General features: G+C 41.0%; 1 protein-coding gene across 1 annotated transcript in view; it reads right to left on the reverse strand.

The window, feature by feature from the left end:
- The window catches only part of LOC126452249 (ATP-binding cassette sub-family C member 4-like), a 216,804-nt gene that overhangs the window by 48,487 nt on the left and 155,781 nt on the right, over positions 1 to 12,536 (reverse strand). The window contains exon 16 of the mRNA XM_050091041.1: positions 5,713 to 5,819. Coding sequence (XP_049946998.1) covers positions 5,713 to 5,819 — 107 coding nt within the window. The remainder of the gene's footprint in view (positions 1 to 5,712; positions 5,820 to 12,536) is intronic.

The raw sequence follows: 12,536 nt of genomic DNA on the forward strand, positions 1-12,536 counted from the left end.
TATACAAGGGCGATGTACTTGAGGACAATATTATGGAAATGGAAGAGGATGTAGATGAAGATGAAATGGGAGATACGATACTGCGTGAAGAGTTTGACAGAGCACTGAAAGACCTGAGTCGAAACAAGGCCCCCGGAGTAGACAATATTCCATTGGAACTACTGACGGCCGTGGGAGAGCCAGTCCTGACAAAACTCTACCATCTGGTGAGGAAGATGTATGAAACAGGCGAAATACCCTCAGACTTCAAGAAGAATATAATAATTCCAATCCCAAAGAAAGCAGGTGTTGACAGATGTGAACATTACCGAACTATCAGTTTAATAAGTCACAGCTGCAAAATACTAACACGAATTCTTTACAGACGAATGGAAAAACTAGTAGAAGCCAACCTCGGGGAAGATCAGTTTGGATTCCGTAGAAACACTGGAACACGTGAGGCAATACTGACCTTACGACTTATCTTAGAAGAAAGATTAAGGAAAGGCAAACCTACGTTTCTAGCATTTGTAGACTTAGAGAAAGCTTTTGACAATGTTGACTGGAATACTCTCTTTCAAATTCTAAAGGTGGCAGGGGTAAAATACAGGGAGCGAAAGGCTATTTACAATTTGTACAGAAACCAGATGGCAGTTATAAGAGTCGAGGGAGATGAAAGGGAAGCATTGGTTGGGAAGGGAGTAAGACAGGGTTGTAGCCTCTCCCCGATGTTGTTCAATCTGTATATTGAGCAAGCAGTAAAGGAAACAAAAGAAAAATTCGGAGTAGGTATTAAAATTCATGGAGAAGAAATAAAAACTTTGAGGTTCGCCGATGACATTGTAATTCTGTCAGAGACAGCAAAGGACTTGGAAGAGCAGTTGAATGGAATGGACAGTGTCTTGAAAGGAGGATATAAGATGAACATCAACAAAAGCAAAACAAAGATAATGGAATGTAGTCTAATTAAGTCGGGTGATGCTGAGGGAATTAGATTAGGAAATGAGACACTTAAAGTAGTAAAGGAGTTTTGCTACTTGGGGAGCAAAATAACTGATGATGGTCGAAGTAGAGAGGATATAAAATGTAGGCTGGCAATGGAAACGAAATCGTTTCTGAAGAAGAGAAATTTGTTAACATCGAGTATAGATTTAAGTGTCAGGAAGTCGTTTCTGAAAGTATTTGTATGGAGTGTAGCCATGTATGGAAGTGAAACATGGACGATAAATAGTTTGGACAAGAAGAGAATAGAAGCTTTCGAAATGTGGTGCTACAGAAGAATGCTGAAGATAAGGTGGGTAGATCACGTAACTAATGAGGAGGTACTGAATAGGATTGGGGAGAAGAGAAGTTTGTGGCACAACTTGACTAGAAGAAGGGATCGGTTGGTAGGACATGTTTTGAGGCATCAAGGGATCACAAATTTAGCATTGGAGGGCAGCGTGGAGGGTAAAAATCGTAGGGGGAGACCAAGAGATGAATACACTAAGCAGATTCAGAAGGATGTAGGTTGCAGTAGGTACTGGGAGATGAAAAAGCTTGCACAGGACAGAGTAGCATGGAGAGCTGCATCAAACCAGTCTCAGGACTGAAGACCACAACAACAACAACATGTTTACATGGAATGGACTGTGTTCTCTGGTCAAATTGAACTGATCATTGATTGAAAATGGTAATGTTTGGCTGCTCAGAAATCATTTTCAGCCATTCATCCATTCATGCACTTCATGTTCCCAAACAATGATGAAATTGCTATGGATGACAATGCACTATGTCTTTGTTCAGAATGTTCTTCAAACCAGTGAACAATTGTGGCCCAATTTCAGCTAATGATTTGGCACTCAGGTCACACAAAATGAATTTCATCAAACATTTATGGCACATAATTGAGAAATCAGTCCGTACACAATTTCGCAGTTATGGATGGCAGCGGATGCAGAGGACTTCCGATGACTTGATGAGTCCATGCCATGTCAAGTTGCTGCACTACACCAGGCAAAAGGAGGTCTGACATGGTATTAGGAAGTCACCCCATACTTGTCATATTCTAAGTATGACAACAGCATATGACACACCTCAAACATGTATTCTATTCAATTACATTATACAGATAATTTGGTTAAAAATGGTTCAAATGGCTCTGAGCACTATGGAACTTAACTTCTCAGGTCATCAGTCCCTTGAACGTAGAACTACTTAAACCTAACTAACCTAAGGACATCACACACATCCATGCCCGAGGCAGTATTCAAACCTACGACCGTAGCGGTCGCGCGGTTCCAGACTGTAGTGCGTAGAACCGCTCGGCCACCCTGCCCGGCGATAATTTGGTACCAGCAACAAAACTTCGTTGTTAATAACAATACACTGATGAGATAGGGGTCAGAAGTAATTAGAATTTCCTTCTTCTATGTACATGAATGGCAATGAATGATTTTCTTGCTAGATGCCTCCATTACACACTGTTTTGTATTAGATGATCAAGCATTATTATGGGGAAGTCAGTTAGATCAAAGTAAACATTTCCTTAAATGCTGTTTCACATGTTCAGTTATCTTTGCTTCAGCTCTTCTGTGTTCTGAGAATGCTTTCATTATAGCACCCTCTTTATTTAAGTGAACAGGAAAAAGTCACAGAGGGGTGATGCAGTGAGTAAATTTATTGGTAGTTTCCTTTTAAGCAAAAAATGCCTGGCTCTCAATACTTTGTCAATGGGAGCTTTTGTAATGCACAAATTTTTTGATTGCCACAATGCAGGACGTATTTTCCCACAGTACCTCATGAGTAACTCCTGCTACTTTGACATGTTATGACTTGTTGCAGTGAAGCAGTTTGACAGATTCTGAAGGTGGCTGTCACATAGCCAAAACCTGTAATTCCATTAAAAAAAACTTTGGAATCAAGACAGTTAAATAAAAATTACAACATGGCTTTGATCTTGGCTCTCAGTAATTTTTTCCCATTATCATGGTGATTAAGCATTCTTCTGCTGACTCAATTGTGGCTCAGATTCTGGATGGTACAGACAGACTCTAGATTAGCATGTTGGTCTGTCATGTCCACAACTGCAAGTTCACTGAACACTTGAAATAACAAAGTGCCTTTACAGAATAAAACTGTGTGCAAGACTAGAACCCACACATGGACTCCTGTGTTTCAAGGGAATTGTTGTTATGGTCGATGTAATTCAAATGTTACTCATAACTCACCTTCACAGCTTCAACTGAAGCTATGAATTCAGGTCATGTGTCATGCTTCATAGCTGTGACCACAAGAGCAGTGTCTGTGGAAAAATGAAGTAATCCAGCTTTGAGCAGGGCCTATCTGTGTGGCACAAAATTTTAATATATTAAGGAATTTTGCAACAGTACCCACTCTTCTACAATCTAAAATATTCATTCCACATCTAACCTATATCTGTTCATAGACGACATTTAGTCAACTGATTAAACACAGTCTGTAGTAGAGGCACGTAGCAGAACATGCCATCATCATGGCACAAAACATGCCTGCAGATCAATCTGGAAAACAAAGAGGTAGCTGATGCAAAATTGGGAGCTATCTTTGTGAGAAACATTTCATACTGGTCATGGCAGTGTGATATAAAGTGGAACATTGGTGTGAAATGTAAATGATCTGATTCCTCGATTATTCAGTTCATGGTAGTTGGAGTTTGCACATCAATTAAAAAACCAAATAGGACAAGAGGCAAATATTGGCTTATGAGTAGAGTTAAGGCAGACATACAGAACAGGGTCATTTTCAGTAAAATGTGAATGAACATTTGGAAAAAGCTGTCACAAACAGCAAAAACGAACAAGCAACTTTAGTTTTGAAGAAGTGAATACACATTCCCCAATCTTTCCTGCTCCAGAGTATGTCAATCATTATCTAGCTCTCATCTATTTTATATAGAACAAGCATCTTGCAGCCTATAATTTCATCTGCTTCAGTGTCACTATCGGCAAAACCTAATGTAAAATATAGAAGGTGTGATTGGAAAGTTTTAAGAATGGATCCGCTACTGATTACTGGTTTGGTGGGCAGATACACAGAGGTGCGGAGCAAGTCATTGCCTTGTCCTTGAATGCTCTCTGACAGGAAACTGCATTTTCTTTATTCAGTTTGTTGTGACAGCAGGTCGAGTGCAGATCTGCTAGATCTTGTTGCTGGATTCTGTCTGCGTGAAAACGGACATAAAAACGGAGCAACGAGTTTGTGTGAAATTTTGTTTTAAAACCGGGAAATCAGCTTCTGAGACTTACGAACTATTAAAAACAGATTTTGGAGATAATTGTATGAGCCAGTCAAATGCTTTTGTCAGGTTCACCAGATTTAAAAATGGCCATGAATCATTTGAAGATGAACCATGGTCTGGCCGTCCTTCCACCTCAAAAACAAATGAAAATGTTGTGAAAGTTCACGACTTCGTGCGCTCTGATCGTAGACTTACAATTAGGGAGATGGCTGCTGAACTTAATTTAAGTTTCTATGCAGTTCAGTCAATTAAACTGAATATCTGAACATGCGTCAAGTGCCCGCAAAATTAATTTCAAAGGCATTGTCAAGTAATCAGAGACAATACCAACTTGAAGTGTGCCCCAAGAACTGATTAGTAGGACTAAAAATGACCCAGATTTGTTAAATAGGGTAATTAAAGGTGACGAATTGTGCATATATGGATATGATCCTGAAACCAAAGTGCAGTCCTCACACTGGAAGATTCCAGGTTCACCACAACCTACAAAAGCTTGGCTAAGTCGGTCAAAGGTGAAGATGATGACGGTGATTTTTTTCGATTCTACCGGTACTGAGCATCATAAATTTACCTCTGGAGGACAGACAATTAACCAGGAATACTACAAATGTGTCCTTGAATGTTTGTGTGAAAAGGTGCGGAAGGAAAGGCCTGCACTGTGGAAAGACTGGAGTCGGGTGCTACACCATGATAATGCTCTGGCTCATCGTGCCTTTTCCATCATTGAATTTTCGCCGAATTCAAACTCCTGAGCTTCCACAACCACCATATTCCCCTGATTTGGTCCCTGTGGCCTTCTACCTGTTTCCTAAACTGAAATTTTCACTGAAAGGGAAGTGATTTGACTCAATTCCAGGAATGTTTCCAAAAGTGGAAACACCGTTGGAGTTGGTGTGTTCAGTCAGAAGGGGACTATTTTGCAGGAGATGCATCACAGTAGCATGTAAGTACCACCATTGTACAATCACAAGCCCATTCTTAAAACTTTCCAATCACACCCCATACATTATCTTTAACTTGATCAAAACTGTTCTAACAGTTTCTTATCATTGCCTCTTCCCTTTCCTTGGTTCATCATTCTCTGTCTTACCCTCATTTCCCAGTCCTTGTCTTCTCATTTCCTTCTCCTTTATGTGAGTATTACAACCTCTCTAATTTTCTCCTCTGTCATCAGTTCCCTACTTTGTTCACTGTTCTCTTTCAAAGTGTATCTCATGGACTTATCACGAGTTCAAATCTCACATGTGTGTCACAATGTCTGACTTTTTTAACCATTTTTATGGAACATATATCTTGACTTTGGCTTCATAATACCTTATCCTTGTGTTCTACACTTACTCAATTCTGTTTTCCTGCTCTTCCTCTCTCCTTACCATCTACATTCCATTGTGTGACAATATATTATGGTCCATAATAATTTAGCGTATATTATGTAAGATATATTTAATTTCTGTTCCTTTATTTAATATTCCTACCTGAAGGTTGTCGAATTCTTTCATGACCATATTCTCAGCTGCTGATGATCTAATAGTAGTAAGACCATTTAAAGAAGCCGAGATATACGAAAAGACGGGGCTCCGAGCTGTAAATGTGAGAAACAAAGGTATTGAAAATTAAATTACCAATAAATTTACAAAAATATGAAAATTTTGAAGACCACAATGCAAAGTTTGAAATGCTTGAAACTGATTTACACTGCTTCACCCTTACTGATTATATCTACATAGGGCATTAAAATTTTTTAAATGCAATATTCACAAACAATACAATCATTGCAGAACAGGTGATGACAAAAAATAGTGCTTTATCTTTCTGGAATAATCTTCATTTTGTCCACTCCAAGGAAAATGGAAGGAACGAAAAGTGGAAAGTTGGAAAAGACAGCAAGGAGGAGTACATGTCACGTATGACTGACAAATAAAAGGAACACACAATTAAAGAAATGAGGTTATAGGCATGGTACGGTAATTAATTATCAAATGAATAGCTGAATGTTATAGTGAAGAAGCACTGTATCTAATTTGTGTTACCAATAGCACTTCAGATGCTACTTAATAGAATCAACTTAGTTACTATGGAATTTTTCTAGCATTTATTATGAATCAGTTTATATTTCATGCCCATATACATCACATTTAGTAGATCTTAGAATGAATGTGAACAGTTACAAATCCAGTTGACGTGTGTTATGAGTGTGGCAACAGAAAGTTCTGGCAGGATGTAAATAATTGAAAGAGTATAGGTAAAAATGTATCAAATCGTAGGGGAGTAGAAAGGCACATAAACAAGATGGAGCTACCCTCTCATACACATTACTTAGCACAGGATGATGATTTAATATACATGTAAATACTTATAATTGTATGACAATCAATATTTATGTCTTTCATATTTAACAGCCAGTTGGCATCAGTTCATTAACATACAGTGCTAATTTGCTTGGGTATGGTAGGACAGACTTAATGAATGAACCATGGTGATCTTACTATAATCTGATTTCATCTCTCTTATTGGAAGTCCACTGTGCCACTTATCAGGCACATAGCACTTATGTAAAATAGAGTGTAGAAGCCACATATGGAGAGTATGAACAGATCAAAACAAAGAAAGCTTCAAATACAGACAGCAGCCTGGGGTGGAGAGCAGGAGCAATACCGATATAAAAAAGAAATTCATGTTTGAAACACCAATGAGGAGCTGCATGAATACCATTTTTATTGACAATTAGTTTCAATTATTATACCATTTTCAAAACAGTGTAAATACAATTTTACTTGACAAGTGTTACAAGGATACAAGTTTTTATCATTATTATGTCATATATGGGTTGAGAGTCATCATATAATCTTTCACTTCACTGTGTGTGAATTTTGTGTGATAATCATGATTATCAAATCAATAATCACTTGCATTCTGCTATTACACATCAGTAATGTGTAAAGCTTGCTAGAATGAACCTCACTCTCACTATTCTCACATGTTGTTGATGCATATTAGTAGGTTATGGGTATTATAAGCAAGACAAAACCTTACTGGTATTAAAAAAATATATTTTTTTATTTGCTGAAGTGGTTCAGCACTGTCCGTCAAAATATTCAGTCATAGGAAACCCTGGGCAGAAGTCTGTTTCAAACATTTAAACACAACGACGAAGTCCAAGATAGAGCTATGCACTCCATATGGTGGAAGACAAGTGTCTGCTTATCAACTGCTGGAACAGAACCTCAGAAATTTAAAGAAAATTTGACCTTCCAGATAGATAAAAACGGCATATCATTTTTCCATACATTCTACCAGAACTTTCCTAAACATTTCAGTACAACTTATAATTCTTGAGTCAGGGTCCCAAGTGACTTCACTTTCCTTGTAACATTCACAAATATTTTCTATATTCTGGTCCTTCTTTAACTGCTTTTCTCTTCAGACAAACGATCTGTCACCCCTAGGGGCTCGAGATATAGCATATTTGCTACCTGATTTGACTCTTTTCATTTGTGCTTGTGTTAGCTAGGCTCCACTCACTCATGTTTCACTGATTAAAGTAAACATAACCAGCGCCAATTCCTCATCCCCTCAAACCCAGAACCTCCCACAGAAGAACCCCAAAAGTGCCCCACTTGTGACAGGATACTTTCCGGGACTGGATCAGACTCTGAATGTGGCTCTCCAGCAGGGATACGACTTCCTCAAATCCTGCCCTGAAATGAGATCCATCCTTCATGAAATCCTCCACACTCCACCAAGCGTGTCTTTCCACCGTCCACCTAACCTTCGTAACCTCTTAGTTCATCCCTATGAAATCCCTAAACCACCTTCACTAGTCTCTGGCTCCTACCCTTGTAACCACCCCCGGTGTAAAACCTGTCCCATGCACCCTCCCACCACCACCTACTCCAGTCCTGTAACCCGGAAGGTGTACACAATCAAAGGCAGAGCCACGTGTGAAAGCACCCACGTGATTTACCAATTGACCTGCCTACACTGTGAAGCTTTCTATGTGGGAATGACCAGCAACAAACTGTCCATTCGCATGAATGGACACAGGCAGACAGTATTTGTTGGTAATGAGGATCACCCTGTAGCTAAACATGCCTCGGTGCATGGCCAGCACATCTTGGCACAGTGTTACACTGTCCGGGTTATCTGGATACTTCCCACTAACACTAACCTGTCAGAACTCCGGAGATGGGAACTTGCCCTTCAGTATATCCTCTCTTCCCATTACCCACCAGGCCTCAACATCTGCTAATTTCAAGTTGCCACCGCTCATACCTCACCTGTCATTCAACAACATCTTTGCCTCTGTACTTCTGCCCCGACTGACATCTCTGTCCAAATTCTTTGCCTTTACATATGTCTGCTTGTGTCTGTGTATGTGCGGATGGATATGTGTGTGTGTGCGAGTGTATACCTGTCCTTTTTCCCCCCTAAGGTAAGTCTTTCCGCTCCCGGGATTGGAATGACTCCTTACCCTCTCCCATAAAACCCACATCCTTTCATCTTTCCCTCTCCTTCCCTCTTTCCTGATGAAGCAACCGTTTGTTGCGAAAGCTTGAATTTTGTGTGTATGTTTGTGTGTCTATCGACCTGCCAGCGCTATTGTTTGGTAAGTCTCATCATCTTTGTTTTTATATATATATATAAAAACAAAGATGATGTGACTTACCATATATATATATATATATATATAGGGAAACATTCCACGTGGGAAAAATATATCTAAAAACAAAGATGATGTGACTTACCGAACGAAAGCGCTGGCACGTTGATAGACACACAAACAAACACAAACATACACACAAAATTCAAGCTTTCGCAACTAACTGTTGCCTCATCAGGAAAGAGGGAACGAGAGGGAAAGACAAAAGGATGTGGGTTTTAAGGGAGAGGGTAAGGAGTCATTCCAATCCCGGGAGCGGAAAGACTTACCTTAGGGGGAAAAAAGGACGGGTATACACTCGCGCACACACACACACACACATATCCATCCACACATATACAGACACAAGCAGACATATTTAAAGACAAAGAGTTTGGGCAGAGATGTCAGTCGAGGTGGAAGTGCAGAGGCAAAGATGCTGTTGAATGACAGGTGAGGTATGAGTGGCGGCAACTTGAAATTAGCGGAGATTGAGGCCTGGTGGATAACTGGAAGAGAGGATATATTGAAGAGCAAGTTCCCATCTCCGGAGTTCGGATAGGTTGGTGTTAGTGGGAAGTATCCAGATAACCCGGACGGTGTAACACTGTGCCAAGATGTGCTGGCCATGCACCAAGGCATGTTTAGCCACAGGGTGATCCTCATTACCAACAAACACTGTCTGCCTGCGTCCATTCATGCAAATGGACAGTTTGTTGCTGGTCATTCCCACATAGAAAGCTTCACAGTGTAGGCAGATCAGTTGGTAAATCACGTGGGTGCTTTCACATGTGGCTCTGCCTTTGATCGTGTACACCTTCCGGGTTGCAGGACTGGAGTAGGTGGTGGTGGGAGGGTGCATGGGACAGGTTTTACACCGGGGCGGTTACAAGGGTTACAAGGCCTGGGGGTAGGGAAGGTGGTTTGGGGATTTCATAGGGATGAACTAAGAGGTTATGAAGGTTAGGTGGATGGCGGAAAGACACTCTTGGTGGAGTGGGGAGGATTTCATGAAGGATGGATCTCATTTCAGGGCAGGATTTGAGGAAGTCGTATCCCTGCTGGAGAGCCACATTCAGAGTCTGATCCAGTCCCGGAAAGTATCCTGTCACAAGTGGGGCACTTTTATGTTTCTTCTGTGGGAGGTACTGGGTTTGAGAGGATGAGGAAGTGGCTCTGGTTATTTGCTTCTGTACCAGGTCGGGAGGGTAGTTGCGGGATGCGAAAGCTGTTGTCAGGTTGTTGGTGTAATAGTTCAGGGATTCCGGACTGGAGCAGATTCGTTTGCCATGAAGACCTAGGCTGTAGGGAAGCGACTGTTTGATGTGGAATGGGTGGCAGCTGTCATAATGGAGGTACTGTTGCTTGTTGGTGGGTTTGATGTGGACGGACGTGTGAAGCTGGCCATTGGACAGGTGGAGGTCAACATCAAGGAAAGTGGCATGGGATTTGGAGTAGGACCAGGTGAATCTGATGGAACCAAAGGAGTTGAGGTTGGAGAGGAAATTCTGGAGTTCTTCTTCACTGTGAGTCCAGATCATGAAGATGTCATCAATAAATCTGTACCAAACTTTGGGTTGGCAGGCTTGGGTAACCAAGAAGGCTTCCTCTAAGCGACCCATGAATAGGTTGGCGTACGAGGGGGCCATCCTGGTACCCATGGCTGTTCCCTTTAATTGTTGGTATGTCTGGCCTTCAAAAGTGAAGAAGTTGTGGGTCAGGATGAAGCTGGCTAAGGTAATGAGGAAAGAGGTTTTAGGTAGGGTGGCAGGTGATCGGCGTGAAAGGAAGTGCTCCATTGCAGCGAGGCCCTGGACGTGCGGGATATTTGTGTATAAGGAAGTGGCATCAATGGTTACAAGGATGGTTTCCGGGGGTAACGGATTGGGTAAGGATTCCAGGCGTTCGAGAAAGGGGTTGGTGTCTTTGATGAAGGATGGGAGACTGCATGTAATGGGTTGAAGGTGTTGATCTACGTAGGCAGAGATACGTTCAGTGGGGGCTTGGTAACCAGCTACAATGGGGCGGCCGGGATGATTGGGTTTGTTTCATCTTTGTTTTTAGATATCTTCTTTCTTTAGATATCATCACCTTTGTTTTTAGATATATTTTTCCCACGTGGAATGTTTCCCTCTATTTTATATATATATACCGCCTAAGCCGGTCCCAAGCCCGGTTGTAAAAGGAGGAGGGGGAGGAGTAACACCTCGTAAAAAAACCTTGGTTCACCTGGCCCGGGTGATAGTACCTTGTGAGGGTCCCTTGCCAGGGATACGGCGAAGACCTCAACGGTAGTGAAGACGGAGATGAAGATCATCGGTACGGCGGAACTGGCGGAAGAGGCAAGCATTATCAACAAGATAAAGCATATTGAAAAGCCCAGACACGTCTGTGTGGCAACCACCGGTACTCTGGCCAGCGTCTGTTCACCATGTGAGGTGCGGCTGAACACCAAGCTCCAGGAACTAACAATCCCTGGTTCTAACTACCCAGCATTAGCTGGAACTTAATTACAAGCAGTATGATTCGTACAAGTAAAATTAATATTACCCCAGGTGGCCAATCCACTCGCCCTGTGGCGACAACCAAGCTATCGGATTCTGGGGAGCTTGGGCTCGTACGACAGAGAAAGTCGGAGTTCTCTAGTAAACGTCCACGAAAGTCCCATACATTTATTGGCACTTTTAACATTCAGACACTAATTCAGACAGGCAAACTTCATAATCTTACAACAGAACTCAACAAACAGAAAATTCAAATCCTTGCTCTCCAAGAGACCAGATTCACTGATTCAGAAACAATAGACTACAACAATTACCGTATCTTTAAAAGTAAAACAGACAAGAAAATTGGCAAAGGAGCTGCAATATTTGGCATGGCTTTTATTGTAAATAAGGACACCCTTGACTCTGTTATAGACATGAATCAAATCAGTAACAGACTAATGACCATGCGAATCAAGCACACCAACAAAATATATACATTTATTAATGTTCATGCACCTACCAACATTGCCAACAAAAAAGAACCGGAGAAGACAGAAAAATTTTGGGAAAAACTCGAAACTGAAATGTCCAAAATTCCAAAGGAGGATGTAAAAATTCTTCTAGGGGATTTCAACGCGCAAATTGGCAAAGAGAGGAAATATAAAAAAAACAGTCGGTAATTACCCTGCACACAAATTCACAAACAAGAACGGCATGAGACTCATCGAGTTATGTCAGCAAAACAACCTAAAAATCGTGACAACATCACTTCGAAAAGACCCCAAGAAACAAAAAACATGGAGATCACCAAACCTTCAGCTTGGTGAATTTCAAATAGACCATGTTGCGATCTCCTATGACTTCCAGAAAGAAATACACGACGTTCAAGTCCGCAGAGGGGCAAATATAGATTCTGACCACTACCTTACCAGAGTTAAAATTAAATTCACTCCAAAAAGGAAACGCCAAAGGAAATCACCACTAATTCCCAAATTTGACTTGAAAAATATCAAGGAATCAGAAATTACAGAAGCATGGGATAAACAACCAACAAACAACTGGAAAGATTTCCGAACGAAAATTATACAGAAAGCAAGAGATTTGATTCCGTTAAAGAAAATATCCAAGCATCCATGGTGGAATTCGAATTGTGATAACGCATTAGAAGAGAGAC

Source organism: Schistocerca serialis, unplaced genomic scaffold (assembly GCF_023864345.2).
Source record: "Schistocerca serialis cubense isolate TAMUIC-IGC-003099 unplaced genomic scaffold, iqSchSeri2.2 HiC_scaffold_840, whole genome shotgun sequence".
In the NCBI taxonomy this organism is placed as follows: domain Eukaryota; kingdom Metazoa; phylum Arthropoda; class Insecta; order Orthoptera; family Acrididae; genus Schistocerca; species Schistocerca serialis.